The sequence below is a fragment of the Ostrinia nubilalis genome, chromosome 1 (genome assembly GCF_963855985.1).
Source record: "Ostrinia nubilalis chromosome 1, ilOstNubi1.1, whole genome shotgun sequence".
In the NCBI taxonomy this organism is placed as follows: domain Eukaryota; kingdom Metazoa; phylum Arthropoda; class Insecta; order Lepidoptera; family Crambidae; genus Ostrinia; species Ostrinia nubilalis.
The window spans coordinates 10,508,931-10,529,980 of NC_087088.1; the positions used below are offsets into that span (position 1 = coordinate 10,508,931).

At 32.6% G+C, this 21,050-nt stretch overlaps 2 protein-coding genes across 11 annotated transcripts in view; one reads left to right on the forward strand and one right to left on the reverse strand.

The window, feature by feature from the left end:
- Positions 1–21,050, forward strand: part of LOC135072122 (F-box/LRR-repeat protein 14-like) — an 82,567-nt gene that overhangs the window by 10,030 nt on the left and 51,487 nt on the right. The window lies entirely within an intron of this gene.
- Positions 160–19,481, reverse strand: LOC135072064 (heat shock factor protein). Of its 10 annotated transcripts, none has more exons than XM_063966040.1 (11): positions 19,220–19,481; positions 18,284–18,742; positions 17,212–17,412; positions 16,870–16,975; positions 15,951–16,539; positions 15,699–15,767; positions 11,151–11,256; positions 7,881–7,946; positions 6,846–6,921; positions 5,473–5,550; positions 160–2,891 (listed from the first exon to the last, which is right to left on the reverse strand). In XM_063966040.1, exons 1-11 carry the CDS (start codon positions 19,322–19,324, stop codon positions 2,716–2,718), a joined length of 2,031 nt encoding a protein of 676 aa, XP_063822110.1. In that variant the 5' UTR covers positions 19,325–19,481; the 3' UTR covers positions 160–2,715. The 10 variants fall into 10 exon arrangements, 9 of the variants coding, with proteins under 9 accessions (XP_063822110.1, XP_063822081.1, XP_063822097.1 ...); XM_063966011.1 differs by having other exon boundaries at positions 16,786–16,975; XR_010257355.1 differs by having other exon boundaries at positions 2,870–2,891; positions 5,473–6,305; positions 16,786–16,975.

Consider the following 21,050-nt stretch of genomic DNA (forward strand, 5'->3'; position numbering starts at 1 on the left):
ATTGCTACAAAAACTTTAAACGCGCGTTGAACACATCTTACACATCCATTGCCAGATTAAATGTCAATTTAAACTAATGTTCAAAGCGCGTTTAACTTTTTGTGGTAAAAGGGAATAAGTAGTTTAAAAATGAAAAAAAAAAACTTTTTTATAATATTCAATACATTTATTTAAAAATAACTTATTATTAAATATAGGTATATTCTTATACTTTTATTACACACTAACAAACTTTGTTCATAATGAAATGTTATATACAATGTTATATACGCTATAGATAGATATAAATAATGGCCAATATAAGTTCAGTCGAAATCGAATTCGACTTACAGCATTTACAAATTTATTCGTATGGTAAATCGTATTAAATACAAAGTAATTAAAAAATGAACTCATTTTTAATTGCTTACTCTCTAACATGATTACTCTCTGTGTTGAGAGACCAATACAATATGTATGGAAGGACAATAAGGATACTTCGAAGCTTAGCTTACCTACTTATAGAATTGCCCGATAAAATAAGATCATCATCGTCAGAATACTGACCCCCTAACTTACACGCTCGTTGAACAGCGTTTTAAAGTGACGTTTAGTATGGAAATGTCATTTTAAAACAGTGTTCAACAACTGTGTAACTTTTTATTAGTAAAGGGGTCAGAATGTATGATCGTAACATACTTACACAAAACTTTACTCTGTGAGTAGGTAGTGTGCTAATTATTTAAAAAATCTGCATTCAAACCAGAAAAACAACAAGATATTCACATAAAAAGAAACAATACATATAAATGATAATTAAATCCAAATGAGTTGGACACAAAATTAAAAAGTTAAAATGCATTAAAATAATACTTTTCAAATTAAATGAATATTTATGATGATGCAAAATTTTAAGATAATTAAATCTACAATTTCACCAGTACCTATTCATTAATGAAGATAGGCACTAGCAGTGAAAACTGATGCTACGTAAATGGGCAAGTGATCAAAATTTAAATATAATCGTTTCGAGACTTTAGAGTAGGTAATCTTAACAAGCAGCTATGTGGTATAAATTATTATACATTGATACATATTTACAAATAATAATATTATCCTACGACAAAATAATATTGCATGTGCCATATTGACTTTTCGTACTAATTTATAGTCCAAAAAAAATCTATATAAATTCACAAACGACGAAACTAGACCCACCAGTTTAGGATTTATAATTACAATTTTGCTTAACTATTCGTAAGTTAGTAAACAAACTAGTTTAGGGCCATTTCACTTTTCCTTTACAAACATTATGGAAATCTCACTAGGTCTAAAACGAGAAAAAATGCAGCCAAAATAATAATGAGTATTAGTTATAGATCTCGATATTCCATGAACTCTAAATCTAATTTCTTTCATACATTATACTGTGCCTAATTAAGTTGACTTGACACCTCTATTACAGTTACACTTGACCTGTCAACTTTACATTTTCTCGTATGAAACCCAATGAAACATTACATTATGTTATTCCGAATTTAAAGCAGTTAAACTGCATATTTCAGTACAAAATTAAAAGGCATGCACCATGCACAAAATACAATTAAACCGACTGGTAATTTGTGTTAAACATAAATTCAAAATAATCGTAATTTCTTGGGTCTCAATTCAGATTTTCAATCAACCAATAAAAATAAAATAATTGTCATTAAACAACGATATTATAAAAATGTACCATATCTTTATCGAATCTGCCTATCATCGTTTACAAAACTACTTTTATAACTTTATAGCCGTCTATTTCGGCACAGTCTTATATTATATTGCAGTCACATTATAACTCACATTTTTGTAATATCCATGTCTATTTAACAGCTAACTTTTAATTTATTATTGGCGTGACATGACGTATTGTTACAGTAGTAATACAAATTTATACTTATTGCACTATGAAGGTCAAAGCTGCATCAGAAAGTTTATAATTTAAATATATAAGGTACAGTATCTCTTATAATAAGCGGGGTAACTTCATATGGCCCGCTACTTGTGATGCTGACTCTACAAATAAGTCTAAAAGTTACATAGGTACATATCGACTATATTATATTTTTTATAAGGCACCTAAGCAAGATTTCTCTAAATAACATTTATCTTTTTTGATGATATTAATTTGTATTGCTAGCACTAGCCGACGCTAATATTACAGTATTTTATTGTTAATACAGTTGCGTAATTAATTGGACTCTTATCTCACTTTACCGATTCAATAAAAAAAAATTCAAATTCTAAATAATTATGATTTTAATGAAGTTTTTCTGTACTATGTATTTGAAACGCCTTTTGTAACAAAATTTTGAAAAACTTAAGATTTACTTGTTCAATATTATCATTTTTTTTTTACTATTTACTATGGCCTTTAATCTCGTGGCGTTTGCCGTATAAATCTTCAAACAAAACATTTGGAACTTATAATTAATCAAAATCAACCATGCTTGTCCGTGTAATCCTAATGTGATTATCACACCAAAATCTTTAAATAATAAATTTTGAAACTGTACATAATAATATAGTTACTATACAATAGTTACAAAAATTGACTACTTTCTAATGAGCAGATTGCGCCAATATAGGTACAATAACCAATTAATTTCTAATTTGTTGAGTGACTGCGTATTTTAGCCGACTGCAGAAAGTTTACTGGCCCGCCCGTCGCCTGCAGCGTCGTTCCTTCGTGACTCAGGACCGCCTGCTCATCGGGGACGGAACTTCCACTTGAGGAGTGTTTAACGTCGTGCTGGCCGGACTGGGTGACATGCAAGCGTCTTCCGTATTGTCACCCTCCAAATCTGGCATATTTATATACTCAAAGTCTGGAATATTTCCTGTATACGATATTAGCTGATTCCCTTCAACTGAAAGTCACCCAAGAAAAAACATATTGTCAGTAACCATACATAAATCGAGCCAAACACAGAGAATGCTTATATTATCAGAAAAATAAGTTTTTGTAACAATGACTTCAAGGGTCGAGTGACCATTTACCCCAATGGGTCTAGTCCGTAAGATTATTTTTTTCACATTTCATGTAATTTCAGATGTAAGTATCCTTGCTTTGTAATTTTACTTCGATTATGACTATTAAATGTTACAAATATTTTGATTGTAATGAATTAACACATAAATATAGAATAAAAACCATGCGAACATCATTTTAACCCCACACCAAATGCAAAAAATTGTTATGATCTTCACATCGTTACTTCTAATTATAAATTGTAAATACACCTTATATAATTATAAAGTACCATCTAAATTCTACTATAAAAAGCACGTTCGTCATATCGATCATAAATGTACAGCCTAAAATCGTTGAAATATGTAATTATTAGATAGAGATTAAAATTATTAAGACAGTAAATTAGTCAAAGGGTTATTGTTATGCTCGATTTTCAGACACAAAAGCGTATTAAATGCACCATGAACTGCATTGACACTATATTGATCCATTTAAGAAAATATTATAAAAAAATACTTTTGTCAATATTTTAGGCTATTTATAATAAAGGCCAAACTATCAAAATAACATTATTTATAACTATAAGAAATGAACTGATGAACTTACAACTACCTAATACCTTTCTATTTTTAAGACCGCTACTAATATAATAAACAAAGTACTATAATATGATAAAAATAAATGTAACTTATCAACTTTTGAAAACTGACTAAATTCGAGTGCGGCACTACAATATTTATAATATAATATGCCATTCAAAAATTGTTTCCACTATAAAAAGATCTGCCTAATTTATACGTGACTGAATCTGGGTTAGTAATAGCAGAAACTATGAATAAGAAATTTTATTTTTTTAAGAGAAGGGTTGATTTATCTTCGATCTGATTATTTGGATTAGTTCTGCACTTGAAATAATCCGAGTCAGTGATTTGACATTACATTAATCCTTCAAGGCCCGCGAATCTAGACACAATAGATAATCAATTGTTATGACATTAATTAATGCCGTCTGGGACTCAAGCGGTTAAGCGCTGTCACTTTACTGGTATGAAATAGTGTAGCCAGATACAAAATTGGTGTCAAAGTCGTTCAACGATAAGAAAAATAAATATCGTATAGCCTGACCAGGAACATAAAAACCCTCGCCATGTTGCGGAAATCTAATGGTACTAATTTCTTTTAATGGCAACAATAACTAAAAACTTCATTGACATGTCACCTTGCATGTCAGTCTATTGCTGTCAAAGTGTAAACAAACTTTATTTTAAATGTGCGCAATTGATTTTGTGAATGAAATTGCTAAAATCTTTTTATAGTCGTGAAAGAAAAGTGGTTCACAATGTGTAAAAGTATTTGTCGAAGAGAAATACTAAGGGTTCGGACAATATTTTCATTGAATAATGTTTCCAACAAAGGTTGTCAAATTGACTGACATGTTTATCGTATAGTACAGTCCACTATGAAAATTAGCTGTGGTTTGTTTCAACTACCTATTTTAAAGTTTTTTGTCACTTTCTAAGTGTTGAATTTTATGGAATTGGGAAAGAAGTACCGATTTTGAAGCCTTCATGAGCAGACATTGCAGTTGAATATTCAAGTTCTGAATTTGATTTATTGATGAATAATAAAATAAATCCTACTAGCTCGATTGATGGTTTCATTTAATTTATTTAAACCAGATTACCTATAATAATATGTTTTCGTTAATTTATGAAAATATTAAATTAGCCCGTAATCCTGAATCCTGATACATAAAGTTAGCCTATTAATTTAACACAGGTACGACTGTACTCAGTGTTGCACTATCAAATGCAATTGATGCGCCTCTATGCCAGGGTTTATATGTTCCTGGTCAGGCTATAACATAAACTGAGCCATGTCAGTCGCCTGTGGCGAAAACCTGACACCAGGGTAAAATAAAATAGGACGATTTGGAGATATACCCCTTTACTAATAAAACTTACACGCTCGTTGAACAGTGTTTTAAAGTGACGTTTAGTATGGAAATGTCATTTTAAAACAGTGTTCAACAACTGTGTAACTTTTTATTAGTAAGGGGGATAATGTCTTATGTTGATTGAATCAAGGGCTATAATGTTGTTTTTTTATTATTATTTCGGAAAGCGTATTTATTACATAATATATTAATCGTTAATCTTAGATGGCAACTTAGATAAACTTATTAATAAAAATGACTGTAACATAATTTAAATATTCATGAATATGTACTATAGTTGAATATTTGGTTGTTTTGCATTTATAATGCTAAATATATTATGTATACATACTACGAACAAGCAACAATGCTAATATCACTTTACTGACTCGCATTATAGGTATTATGATTACAGTATTATGATTCTTTTTGATCCCTGTTTCAGTCACTATTGCTGCAAGTTATTTTATTTGACAAGCGGAACAAACTACATTCGAATCATGCACTAAAGTAAGTGTTTAAAGTGCATTATTATTAGTACCGTCATCATCCGTACACTGGACCTCCACGTGTTCGTCTTCACCGTTTAGATCGGTAATCTCACCTTTCTGCTTCTTTGCTTTAATTAATAACAAAACATATTTTCTATAGTACACTTAGATAACATTAATTACAAATAAACCGTTAAGTTTCCTATTGTATAATCTTAATAAACTATCTATATTATTGTAATCCCTTACAACATTTCTAACATTCCACACACATCATGTCGCGACAAAAAACATTTTCAGAAGATTAACACTTTGTACGTCATATGATTTTGTGTGCGAAAATAAACTCTATTATGATAGTTATACAATCTAAATAACGAATAGGTACAATGTCGAAGCTTATAGTCTTTAGGAATATTCTGTTTTTTTTTTTTCGCAACTAAAGCTTTCATACTTCTCTCACATAACAAGTCGATGTTATCAACCAGAATTTGGTAGAAAAATTAATATTTAAACCAGCATAAAACAAACTGGGGCTGATTTTCTGTTATACTTAACAAAATATTGATGCTTTCACGTGACTGTCTGGTCAGTTGTTGTAACATTCATACACTGTGATCGCATTACAGGAGTTATTGTCACTAGAACCGGATCTTCTGCCGCGACATCAACCGCTTGTGCCAGCCACGAGTTGTAACCACCACAATCATTATACCCCTTTACCAAAAATATCCAATTCGTCACATTAATGACGTTAACTAATTTCTTGCGAAAATCTTGAAAGTTCAGTAGGTAGCAGTAGTGACAGGCTACTTGCCAGTCGAGGCCTCACAGTTACCGATCAGCCAATCAAAATCAATCATCGGATACTGTTTTGTTGTATCTACAATTAACACAAATGTGAATAAAACTTTGAAATTATTTTACATGTCATAACTAAACCTTTTTGCAGCCCGCGGTTTAATGGTAAAGCGAAGATTAGCGTAAACGCTGGATTTCTTTTTTATGACGATTAGTATGAAAAATCTCTTGGTATTACTATCACTGCACAAGTAACCAGGACATATAAATTAATGAATCTCACTTTGTCACTGTGTGCATAGTTCATTATTAACGTCATTTTTCACATTTTAGTAGTATGTTATTTATTTATCTACTACACATTTTCGCTTTCCGATTAGAAGACAATTTTTTTTCCAACTAGGTTTTTGAAATAGTGGTTTCTAAGTATATTTTTAAATGTAATACCAAACTTTTTATTGTATTGTTACATGCATAACATAAATAAACATTTTTTACGAATGCAGACATAATTTGGGATACACTGAGTTATTTGAAGTGACGATATAGATAAGGCGACCTATGACATGAGAGACTAAAAGAAAAGTAAATAATATAAGGGAGGACTGTATGGTCAACTTACCACCATTGGCCGCTTTCGTTCTATCATCCATAGTATTGTAAGATAGTCCATAGAAGGGATCGTCAGAACCAAATAGCTGAAAAAAAAGTTTTAATCATCATCAATTTATTCATTATCAAACCATGAAACGAAGGACAACACCATGAAGATGCGCCAAACGCCGATATCTCTGTAAGTACAGATTAGTTAGGTTAAAATTATACATTCCACTAAATATAATAATTAATCAATTGTTATATTCGGTAAAAATTACAATTGACGCCTGTTACTAGTCAGCAATACAAATACATCAAAATTATGGTTCATAAAAATGGATGTGTACGTCATTTTATATCTTATGTGTGTTTTACTGTCCGATTTTTATAATTCCAAACTAACGATAAGAAATAAGTATAAACGAGGTTGCGAGTATTTCATAGGCATTTAATTCGAATCAACATTAAAATTAAATTAGGACAATGCCAAAATCCTTATACAACATAATGGAGTGGAGCAAGCTAGCGATAATATAAGAGATTAATTGCATTTTCTTAGATTTGAAAGATATATTTTTTTTAATAAAAGAATTAACGAGTTAACCTTTTGTAAACGAGTGATACTGATCAATGCGCGACGTAATGGAATTTGTGGAATCGCCGTAAAAGGCGATCAAATCAGAATTTTGTCAAACTTGTTTGTAATTTAGGGTAGATAGTCACTCTTCCACTCCCACTTCAAAAGAAGAATACGAGCTCTACCGACTTTTAAATTTTATTTTTTTGGTTTAAGGTTGCTTTTGTAAGTACGTATTCGCAAGTCTGTCACGCACAAGACTCTCCTTTCCATCTTTCTTGATATATGAGTAGCCGCCTCTAGAATCAAACTAAGAAACCTCTGGTTTGCTAGTTCGAGTCCTGTATACGGCAATGTAACTTTTTTTTTACTTGACTCGTTAAAAGTTTATGTCACCTAAGTGGCTTGGTAATTCGTGTGATTATTGGAATAATGTATAATTTTGAAACCAGTGTAATGATAAAGTATAATAATTTTATGTACCTTGTTGACAGAGTTTATGTCAGAGGGTCCTGCAAGCATATTCTGACAATTTGATGATGATTCCACCTTTTTAAATAATACATTTTCGTTATAGCAAAACTTTCATATTCGTAAATGGTAATTAAAAAACATCTGAATCCACAGCTTAAATCATTTGTAGGCAACAGTACCTCGATAAGGACACCCGCCAAACAAATGTAATTTTGAAAACAAATGTTCGAAGTACTCACTTTATGTGCCGTCATGATTAATTTTTATGAAAGACCTAACTCCTTCATTTTCTTATGTAATTGAAAATAACTTGTCTAAATAGCTGAGCAAAATAGTTAAAAGGAAATATGAACCTTACTGTGTTTATGTTTATCCTCCTACAGGGCATCGAGTAATACGACTGAAAAAAGTATAAGGTATATAAAAACATGCTGTCTTACTTACGCTCCCAATAAGTCTATTTTCTACTACATATTTACATTTATTCACTAAGAAAAACATGTTTACTTTAAAGTTAAAGCATTAGAGAAACTGAATTTCAGTTTACATGAGCGAAAAACACAATCAATCTTCTATGTCTACATTTTACCTAAATAAATAAATATAGCATTCAGGAAGCCACAAAGGGTTTCTATTGCCTTTAATTTTACATTTTTTCCACGTAATAGACTTATTAATTCATAAAGTACCACTTCCTTCCCCAAAAAATAATATTACCTTGTTTCCATTGATCAGAATACATACAAAGTAAATTAGGACGACATTCAATTGTTTAAAAATGTTAAAAATATATGTCGAAGATAAGATACCCAAGACAAGACTCAAGAAAACTTTACAGAAAAATATTTATACAAAACGATCTTATTATATTATGCTATTGGCTGGTATAACAATAATACAGAATGTGTAATTTCAAATTCAATTATTTCAGAGTCTCAGCTAGTTAATGTTGCAGATTTAGTTTCCACGCGTGAAAAATTAACCTTGTATTGGTAGATGAAAGAAAATAGCATACAGGGTATAAATGGGAAATGAGCTTGGAGATAAGCCGTACAAAAATTGGTTAAACATATACAGCACGACATAGCAAATATTTTCAAATGTATTAACTCCGCAGCGGCTTTGAAAGTTAATGAGAATTAACATTCAAAATGTAAGTAACGAAAAAGCTTTGATTTCAATTGTGTAATTACCATTTAGGAATGGTAGATACACATGGTGTAAGAGACAGGTTAATAAAAACTTAAACCATGAACACGGATCACATTCCCGAATTCACACACGGAATTTCACATTTCCGTAATTTAATTTACTTTTTTTCTCTTTTTTTTAATACACAAAATACTGATTCTGGAGTATTGGAGTGACTTTCAGTATTTAATTTTAAAATTTTGCAAGTAATCAAGTATTTTTCTCAATTCTATTGTATTTTTAGTGTAAAATGGCATAGTTAAACATTATTTTACATTATAAATATAATCAGTTTTTTAAATTGCGAGAATGTCGTGAATTTAAATAGCAGATTTGACTACTTCCACCAAAGAATTATGATCTGAATTAAAAGTTTAAACATTTACCAACCTATCCTTTACACCCTGTATAATCCACGATTACTAATTAAATATGATGATAAGGAATAAAGTTGTGCATAAATACTCTTTACGTAATGTGAGTTTGTATCAATTTCTCCCACCTATTTGGATAGTTGTACCGATTCAGGTAATAGATCATAGAATCCACTTTGCATTTATTGGTTTTGAGTGCCAAAATCATTGTTAAAAATTAAAACTGTCTCTATCTCTAGATACAAACGATGAGCGAGCATAGAGATTACCACCACGCACCACGTTGGCACACTAGATTTGTTTTATTTCTATGTTGTTTTACTTTAATTTTCGTATGATCATTGATTCTTACTTTGAATAAATTCTATTTTTTTCTAATGGGTAAAGTTAGTGACTTCTCCACAAAGTCAAAATACGCTATCGAAATACAAAGTAACTTTCACGAAACATGTTTGCTTTATGTGGAGGCTCATAACACGGTAAGATTATCCAATAAAGCTGCGATGAGCAAATTATCGGCAAGTTCTACTGGTTATTTTGTTTTGTAGATGACGCATTGTTATTGAAACTTGAAACGAACCCCAAATTGCTAGTAGGAATGGACTAACTAGCACGTTAATAGTTTGATTGAAGATTACCTCATACAAAAAAAAACTTTGTATATCAGAAATGTGAGGATAGCTACAATAATTATGGCACATAAATATCTTAAATTTTTATTGCTATTGCATAGCAAACTTATTAAAATCAATCGTGTTGCTATGGTACAGTTGAGGTAAACTAAAAACAAGTTTATATGCCAACAAAACCCAACATAATTAATTAATGTTCAAGAAAAAAACTCGTTTAGAGTAAAATATCGAATTCTCCTTGTTCAACAATTCAAAGGAGGCACGGCGGAAATCGCAGTTTAATTTATGCGGAATTTAAAATATACACAAATGTGAACTTGAATCGAAGTTTGACATCGGTTCATTAACATTACCTACACTGTATCAAATCAAATGAATGAAACTAATATAAAGGATCTTTATTGATATAAACAGGTAACAAACAACCTGCGTCACAAATTAGGTAATCATGAAAGTCGCCGAGATACAATATCGCGAAGTCGACCCACAATGTTGAAGTTACAGCTGTGTGCGTGTAAAATTGCCTGGGTTCCGAGCAATTTCACACGCACACACACGACGCCGCACGAGGTCCCTACACGTTGGCTGCAACGTGACTCGGAGCTGCGTTGCCAACATGCCAACAGAAGCGTCATTGTTTACATCGAGCTGCGCAAGTGTGTGCGTGAGTTGCCGTTCGCTCGATGTAGGGGGGTGTGAAATAAACGCGCGAAATACGAATTCCTATCAGTGGACATTGCTCCGTCATACAGTAACAAGTTAGCCTTGTATATTATAAAAAGCGTTAAAACTAATGTTTGAACTTGTTCCTACAATATATTTAGATCTGTTGTACGTATTTAATGTTTTGTATTTATATTGGCCTAGGTTAAATACTTTTGTAGCACTATGATCAACCTGATGTTTACGACTTAGTCAATTTTTACAAAACAAATAAAACTTTTGATTGATTATGAAAAAGTTATTAAATTTTGTAGTAACGGTGATTATGCACAATTCTTTATTACAAGTATTAGTTTATTATGACGAAACTTATGAATGAAAACGAACTGTAGATGATAAAAAATAATATTGGTTCTTACCCCCATCAACGTGTTGGTGTCAAAAGCATAAGAATCACTTCGCAAAAGTTCCCTTAGTGACTCAAGATCTGTTTGCATTGAATCCAAATGGTCATCTATGTCATTTCTGAAACATTACAACAATCGATTAGACAAGAACCTTAGTGGTTTAATTAAAAAAAACAGCATTGATTTATAAATTGCCTAAAGCATAAATATCTTTTTTCCTTCCTTATTGGAAGTGGATAAAAATAATAATGACCTTTGATACATTGAGATAATGAAAAACTTTTATACTATCTCTTTTTACACCAAAACCATGTTAATTAATTTAACAATTAAATATTAAATTAGACTACGTTTTTAACAGCACCCGTAATAAAAATTAGTCAGTATCATTGGTTCAAAAACTACGTGTTCAAGCATTTCATTGCATGAAGAGTAGCCGCAGCACTGTTCTTAAAAAAGCCTATAAGTATGTGAAATTCAGATATTTAGCAATTTTCGTTGTAGTTATTTTCCGAATATTAGTACTTAGCATCATTGGAAAATAGTTTTTAGTATAGTATTGTTTATTATCATAATCAGGGTGTCCACTGCAAATGTTCGAAAAAATTCCCTGACTTTTCCCTGACTTTCCCTGACAATTTTTTCAAAATTCCCTGACCAACTATGTATACAACGTGTCCCAAAATTCAAGGGTAAGCCGACGCCACAGGATGGACATAGTCATGACTACTTTAGGAAAAATAAGGAAAAAAATCTATCTCAATTATTTTTTAACTTACACAATAAATTATGAAATTCAACGCAATACAACCCCTTATGATATTTTACATTACCACGACCACAATTTTTCAATTATTCCTGGTTTTCTGTTTATATCGGCAACTTAAGTAGTGCTGCTGTTCACCCCAACTCTTAAAACCCCCAGAATCCTTGCAGTTTTTACACAAAAATTAATCAAAATATTTTATTTCCTTAAAATTTTGAACGATTTTTACTTTCACTCCACTTTGACTCATCGTTTTGTAAAAAAAAGTATGAACACTACTGCGGCAAGTTTTTTTAAAGTTGACGCAACTATCCAAGATTCCAAAATGGTACTCTAAGAAACCTAGTCGCAAAAAAGATATGCGTACCATTTTTACAAGCACTTCGCTTGTTAGTTAGTATGGGATAAATCTTACAACTGAATTTAAAACCAGTTCTCCTTAATCAATTGAGCTGAAATTTGGTATACTTGTGTAAGTACGATGACAATGCAATATTATGGTACCATTGAGCTGGATGGAGTCAGAGTCAGAGAGACATTGAGATAGGAACTCTTAACGAAACGGCGGAATTGCATCTAGTTTGGGTTCGTTGGACTTGTCTTTTCGAGCACTTTAGTGCTAGATGATGTCCAGGGTCCTGATGATGAAGTCAAGAGGTGGCAGGAGCTGGCCATAGGAAGTCCTAAACGAAACGGCGGAAGCTTATCGAGTTTGGGTTCGTTGGATTTGTCTTCCCGAGCACTTAGGCCATGAGATTGAGAAACAACTAAAAAGTTTAAAATAAAGTTGTAATAAAAAAAAACTTTTTTAAAAACAAGCTTGACTTCGTTTGAAAATTATAATTGACTTCATCATCAGGATCCTGGACATCATCTAGCACTAAAGTGCTCTAAAAGACAAATCCAACGAAGCCAACCTAGATGCAATTCCGCCTTTTCGTTTAGAAGTTCCTGTGGCCACCTGCAGTTTCAGCTCAATGGTACCATAATATTGCATTTTCATCGTACTTACATAAGTATACCAAATTTCAGCTCAATCGGTTGAGGAGAACTGGTTTTAAATTCAGTTGCAAGATTTATCCCATACTAACTAACAAGCGAAGTGCTTGTAAAAATGGTACGCATATCTTTTTTGTGACTAGACTTCTTAGAGTATTATACCATTTTGGAATCTTGGATAGTTGCGTCAACTTTATAAAAAACTTGCCGCAGTAGTGTTCATACTTTTTTTTTACAAAACGATGAGTAAAAGTGGAGTGAAAGTAAAAATCGTTCAAAATTTTAAGGAAATAAAATATTTTGATTAACTTTTGTGTAAAAACTGCAAGGATTCTGGGGGTTTTAAGAGTTGGGGTGGACAGCAACACTACTTAAGTTGCCGATACAAACAAAAAAAACAGAAATATTTGAAAAATGGTGGTCGTGGTAATGTAAAATATCATAAGGGGTGTCAATATTCGAAGAATTTCGTAATTTATTGTGTAACTTAAAAAATAATTGAGATAGATTTTTTTCCTTATTTTTCCTAAAGTAGTCATGACTATGTCCATCCTGCGGCGCCGGCTTATCCTTGAATTTTGGGACACGTTGACTTTTCGGATAGATCCAGTTAATTCTGTAACCTATTACTGATATCGTTTGAAAGAGCTCGTGAAGCACTTTCAAGATCAGTAAGCAGTTTTTCGATATCTTGTGTAGTTTAGAAATAATCGAATGAGATCACTTATCGTTTCCACCTTGTATTAATAGCACTCACAGTGAACTGCTCACTAGTCTGCACTCAATAATCAAATCAATAAATAATTATAAAAAAATATAAATAAACATAAGTTATAAGTTGCACTTTCACATCGACAATAGAAAATATTATTTATTATATCATTTTACTGAAACAAAAAAAGTACAACTATTAAAACAAAAAGGAGTAATTTAGTTATGACAAAAAAAATCATAACATAGATCACTCTAATCCTGAAAAAAGAACTATATGAAAGTAATCTAATTATGAACAAAATTATGTCATAATTTAGATCAATCCACTTCATTAGATAAAAAACTAAAAAGGAGTAATATAATTATGACTAATAACAAAGTCATAATGTAGATCACTCCAAACCTGAAGAAAAAAATGCTTCGATAGTCAAGATCAAAGGTCTTTCTAGAGCATAAATTAATTAAATCCCTCATTTTACAATCACTGGGAAATTTCGGGAGACAAACAGTGTTTTGGTAGACAAAATCTCAATTTTTCCCTGACTTTCCAGGTGACCCCTCTATTTCACTGACTTTCCCTGACTGCTATGAGCTTCCCTGACTTTTCCCTGACTTTCCCTGACTTTCCAGAATGTGGACACCCTGATAATTCATTACTATCCATAGTATCCATCATTCATAGAAATCTTGTTTTAAATGTATTGATAAAGCTCCAACCATCACATTGCAGTGTAAAGAGGGATTAGGGACACTACAAATATTTAGATAAAAACTGCCATATACATAAGCTTTTTTCTTTAAGTTCAGTATAGGGATGTTGCGAATATTCGCATCCGCATCCGCATATGCGGAACATTCGCATTGATTTTGACATTCGCATCCGCATCCGCATCCGCATAAATCGACGAGGATCTGATGCGGATGCGGATTTGTAGCAGGTCGCGACAAGAAAGAAAGGGGCAGTCCCGGCGAGTGGCGCGCGTCAACCGAATGTGTTGATTGACCAATAGGAAAGCAATGATTTTTGTTTTTGGACCTCAGTGAATCGGTGACGGTGGCGCGTCTTGCTATTGTTTTGTTGTAATTACTAGTGAGTAGTTGTGACAAGTGACAAGAACTGAAGCGTACGTTTGATTTTATTGTTGTTTTTGTTAAGAACTGAACTGAACTAACTGTATTGTTTAACGTAATACGTAATACCTTCATTCGTATTACGAACCTTCAGTAAAGTTTTATTTACTATTTGGATAAGTGAACTATGCCAACACCTACGCAAAGTGAAATTTGGACGTATTTCAAACCTGTGGACAACGACCGGGAGAAATCGCAATGTAAAATATGTAACAAAACATATTCGCGAAAGGGCCGAACAACATCGTCATTAATAAATCATTTGAAATCAATGCACGCTAAGGAGTTTGCTTTGTTTGAAAGAGCAAATAACGAAAAGCTACAGAAAATAAAAAATGATGCCGGTAAGTTATATTTTATGCAATATTTTTTTTGTTAAGTCGGGCGTTTATTATTGTCTGACATCGCTGATTTATCCTTTTGATATTATAGTAGTTTTGGGTAATTATATAGGTAGCTATTTAAAACTTGTAATTTCTTTAATAAGGGCCGTTCCTACGAGTTGCGTAAAACTGAATTTTGAATCCAAAATCTTAGATTTGTCATATGAACTAAAATTTAGCTAAAAGTGTAGTTTAAGACAGTTTTTCAAATTTAATTATTAAGTTATATAATAATTACTAAAAGTAATTCATTCTCTACTTTATTATTAAATAAAAAATGATAAATAAGGCTGTGTTTCTTTCTCTACTAAGCCAACACTTAAGTTTTTTGTACAGATCCGCATCCGCATCCGCATCCGCGGATGTGAGCCTTTTAAAATCCGCATCCGCATCCGCATCCGCGGATGTGGAAAAAAGTGGATCCGCAACATCCCTAGTTCAGTATAGATACTTATAGACAAGAAGCAAATGAATATTTTAAGAACAATGTAACATGTGTCAAAATATCAATAAATATTTATAGCATTTGCCAACAGTGTTATTCAAAAATACTGGTTAATCACATACTTGTTTGCATTTGTTCCAAATAGAGAAGCAAAGTCTTCTCTGTTTATGCCGATGTTATCTCTTCTATTCCTGAATATCAAATAACAATCACTTTACATACAATAATGATAAAATTACCAGTCAGCCATTTTCCTTGGTGATAATTAATAACCCAATTAAAAGTTTGACCTTTTTTGAAAGTTTGAAATAATTGTTTAAGTATAAAATAAATAAATATATTGGATATTTAAGAAGAGTTCAAGACAAACATACCTTGATTGGTATCTATTTACATTAGTGTTGTTATTGATAGTAGCCAAAGTCATATTATTCCAGTCCAAGTCATCCTGAAGTTCCGTCTTGATATCAGCTAGGTTCAAATTCATATTCTCGTTGTTTTTAGCTTCTTTTTTGGACTTCTTAGAACTCTTGGATGTTGCTGCTGGTTTTTCTATTTTAATATTAAGACCAGTACCCAACATTTTGTCCTTGGAAGGTTTGCAAATATCTCCAGACAGTAATGTATCCTGCAAATTCTGCACAGCGATATCCTCTGCTGTAGCCAAGCCAGCGTCGCTCACAGAGTCGTCACTGGCGAATATCTCAGCAGGAAGTTTCAAATCTGCTGATGGGTTCATAGAATTAAAGTTTGCAGAATTCATCATGCTTCTTGCATTTTTGTGTCCATTAACTCTTGCTTTAGGTTTGGACGTTCCAGGTGAAGCCATCACATTGTTAACTACTTGTCCAGGTGATGTAGGATCAGCTACTGGCGAGTTGACGACAGGTAAGGTTTCCGTCGTGTTTAAGGTATTCCCATTTGTCCTGTTTGCTGGATAGAAACGGATTGATGCAGCTCCATCTGCAAAAAGTATTTTCTTTAACATTAAACATAGCACTGAAAACTTATAACCAATATCACTCACAACATGAGATAAGCCATATTATTTTTTTAAATTTCTTTCACAATATTAATACTTAGACATTTTTTACTGGGCATTTAATGTGTTACTTACAAACTGTCGCCACAATCTCGGCAGTGCAGTAGCATGGCTGCATAGATGGCTACATAGTATTGAGTATACTTTAACAATTTTTATAATAATACCTGTCTCAACATCATCTCCATCTTCCATGGTAACTTGGTACTGCAATGCCGAGGGGTCAGTAGGGCTAGGGTAAGTCGTAATACCGGGAACATCAATCGCGACATAATTAGCAGCATCCAAGGGATCTTGAGACGCATCATTGTGGCAAATATCATCATGGACAAGTTCATGAATCGTGGGGCCATCTTCCTGCAAACCAATAAAAATAACAAATGAAACTGTTGAAACATTGTAAAACAAATTTAAAAAAATATCATTAAAAGATTGGTTACATTAAATCCTGTGATAATTATTAAAACCCAAAGCTAGGTTTTGTATGTTTAAAATTTTAATACATATTTCAACTAATTGTTCGTTCGTTTCGGCCAAATGACATCCATTGCCGGACAAAGGCCTCCCCCAATAAAATAAATTAATAAAAGTACCAAATTATTTTCTTCATTCAATTCTTCAAGAAGGCCATCTTTGTCCAATTTGATATTTTTCGCCTTGTTGGGATAGCCATCAAGTGTGTTGTGTGCTGCGCTATTAATCATCAACTGGTAAGGTCTCTTTACTCCAACATTGTTGCCACCAGGAGGAGGTGGTCTTGCAGGCTGCACCAATGACATCAGGAATTGGATTAACTGGAATGAAATAAAAAATTAACCATTATTTTTAGTTTTTACCTCGTGTCATTTCAAAACCCAGATGTTTCAAAAAATCTGAAAATGAATTTTCAACGGATCAAAAAATCATAGCCTTGGCCTGTCAACTGCATTAGTATTTTAAACAATCACATCACTCAAGGAAGCTGAGCAATATTGCAAACTAAATTAAGATATTTATAATTAGTATACTGATTTAAATCAGTCAATTGCTATACAATACTGATTATTTATGATTTATTCATTGCCATTTTGTTTTATCATGACATAAATCGTCTTTTGGCATCCAAAATCGCAAACATAGCGTTTTTTATGTTATTCAATTCCGTTTTAATTGGATTTCACTACCTATACTTTACTCTTTGGCTGATATTGGCTTAATTATTGTCACCAGTTTTAAATTTCATTAGCCATATTTTGAACCTTATTACTGTTTTAAAGGTCCAATGAAAAATATGAATGTTTATTTTTTTTAAATCTACTCTGGTCCTGATATTATCGCGAGTCATCCAAAACCGCGAACATAATTTCCCGCCAGAACCGCAAACACGTCAGTTCCTCAGTGCCAAATAATCACCATAAAAGCGCCACTGCAGTATCACAATCATACAAAGATTTTTGTCCCCTGTAAAATTTTACCAATTATAAATCTGCGGAAGTTAATGCCGAACAACGATACACTTCTAGGAGCAGACATGTTAATGGCTCCAATAGGGATTTTATAAGTTATGAATTGTGACAAGTGTTTGATATGAGAGTTCATCTTTGTCAGTAACAAAAATCTCATTATCACTTGTGTCACTAAACCATTCACAGCCAGGCTTAATAATTAAATATTTTATCAACTTACATTGTTAACAATTTGCTGTTGCTTGATATGTTTTTGACGAAGAATTGCTACCTCCCTCCACAGGGCTTCATTCTCTTGCTTCATGGCACTAAATTTTGCATCAAGTGTTTCTTGTTTACCTTTCATCTGTTTTACATCGGTAAGAACTTTGTTCATGAGCTCAGGTTTAAGAAGTATCTTCTCACCACTTTCACCACTGGTCACAATAGATTTGGGATTTGCTATCTTTCTTTTAATATGCTCCAAAAGATAAGCATGACCCCTCATGAAGCAGTGATGGGAAAACTCAATTTCATCTTTTTCATAGCGTAAACCTCCATTCTCTACAGATGTTATTTTATGAAATCCATACATATTTAATTGCCTTATAAAACTTGCCATATTATTGTGTTTGTAATAAAGGGGTAACAGTTCCCGAGCGAAATCTGCTTGGTTTTTTATTACAAATGTTTTTCCTCCCTGAAATATTAAAAAAAATGTTTAAATGAATCCTACAATCCTGCCCAACGGAGGAGTTTTGTTGCAAAATAACTTTTATTAAAAGTGCGTAAGATGGCACAGTGTTTAGCCTAATTTGTCGTCTGTACAAGTGTCATTTTAATAAACATACGATTTTACCCTTAACGCAACTTCAGAACATTAATTGAAGTCTGATGAAAACTAAACCTAAATTTTAGATTTATCCGAACATAAGGTCAATATGTTAACCAAATTCCTAAGCAGAGCTGAGAGCATGGATTAAAACGTGACTAGATATTTATGTATTTATGTCGGCAATCAGTGACGGGCCGTCAGCTTATATCAAAATTTTAGGTTGTTTTCGTAATACTTTCTACATGTAATAAATCAACATTATAGTAACTATACACTATAATGTGATAATTTGATAAATACTTGACAAAACATAATACAAAAACAAACAAATTAAGTACTTACGGGGCTCCATGAAATCAAATGATTCGTCTCAGTATCATTGACCAGTTTCCACAGTTTCCCAAGAAAAGCAGGGACACTAGCACCTATTTCCACAACAGACCGCATTTTAATAACGGAAATAAGTATTAATAGGAGAACTTTTTGCGTTTTTTTTACTGTAATAGCGATAAGATTCCTTTTGTACACATCAATAGTTATCGCGTTCACGAATCGCCATTTATTGCACCACCATACACATTGACAAAAAATCAGCCATGAATACACTCACACATAAACATTCGCGATACACATACATTGTGCCAACATAATAATTTAAACCACCACAGAGTAACAAGTAGAGTTCGTAGCCCGCGGGCAACGTCATCTTGTCCACAAATGTAGAAGGTGTCAGTGTGAAATTAAACAAAATAAAAATGAGTGGAGGATTGGCTCGGCTCATTTTTGAAGTCATATTCGGTTGTCTACGCTCCACCCAGCGCCCATCTGCTGCTTCAAAGGCTTTGGACCAAAGCCCGAAATCTTTCAGCTCGAGCTGCAAAATCGTTTGCTGATCGTTTCTGAGCCCCGATTACGGTAATTTTTAACGTCTCCAATCCAGACACGCTTCTCGATTCTGCGATACGATTGGTCGTTCAACAGCGTACGTCAGCTGTTTTGACCAATCGTATCGCAGAATCGATGAAGCGCGTCTGGATTGTAGACGTTAAAAGTTACCGTAATCGGGGCTCTGAACAAAGAATATATTTACTCTGAGTCCGTACTCCGTAAAATAATGTCAAGTATTAGTAAGGTGACCTTGCACCGCATTGCACCGTATCCTTTTCTTTCTCAAAGCGATAAATCGATACTTAGTTCCGTAGTCGAATGTCGGTTTTTTCATCAAACACATACGTACGTGTGGGGTATCTATGGATAGGTCTTCAAAAATGATATCGAGGTTTATAAAATACTTTTTTTCTAAACCGAATAGTTTGCGTGACAGACGCTTCCAAAGTGGAAAAAAGTTGGTCCCCCCCTCTAACTTCTAAAATAAGAAAATGAAAAATCTAAAAAAAAAACATATGATGTACATACTATAAAAAACTACCAACGAAAATTGTTTTGAACGAGATCTAGTAAGTAGTTTTTTTTAATACCTCGTAAATCGTAAACCGCTTATTACCGCGTAATCTTTCATACAAATAACTTAAATAAAAAAAATATTTTTTTAATTTCATAAATCAATGGTACGGAACCCTTTGGGCGTGAGTCCGCCACGCACTTGGCCGGTTTTTTTTTTCGAAGTTTTTCGTCAAGCGAGAACACATTGGCCATCTAAAAAAAGTATGCAGAGAAATAATTAAAGATTTTCCAAAAATGAAATGAACACAATATTTTATGTATTTCAACTCCCATTTAAGAAACATAAAAAAATAATGATTTTTAAAATTTATCAATCAATATAAAAAAAAACTAGACCCTGAACATACCTTTTTTTTTCAGTTTTTAGATGCAGTCATTATCAGTCATTATCTAAAAACCGATGTTAATACCTTAATTAGTTACTTGTTTTCTTTACAGTTAATTGTTACCAGTACTTAAACTAATCTATAAAGACTTACAAAATCTAAATACTAAAGTATTCTAGTATTTAAAATATCGAGTCGATATAATTTTATCTTTATTACAACACTAATGTAAATTCAACAAATCACTGATTCACTGCAGTGGGTAGACACTTCTCATACAAAGGCTAGTCTCTATATGTAGCAATTGATATACAACCTTATCATTTAAGCAATAAAGTGCATTTTGGATTGATTTCACTATAGCAGGGGAACCCGCGGATCAA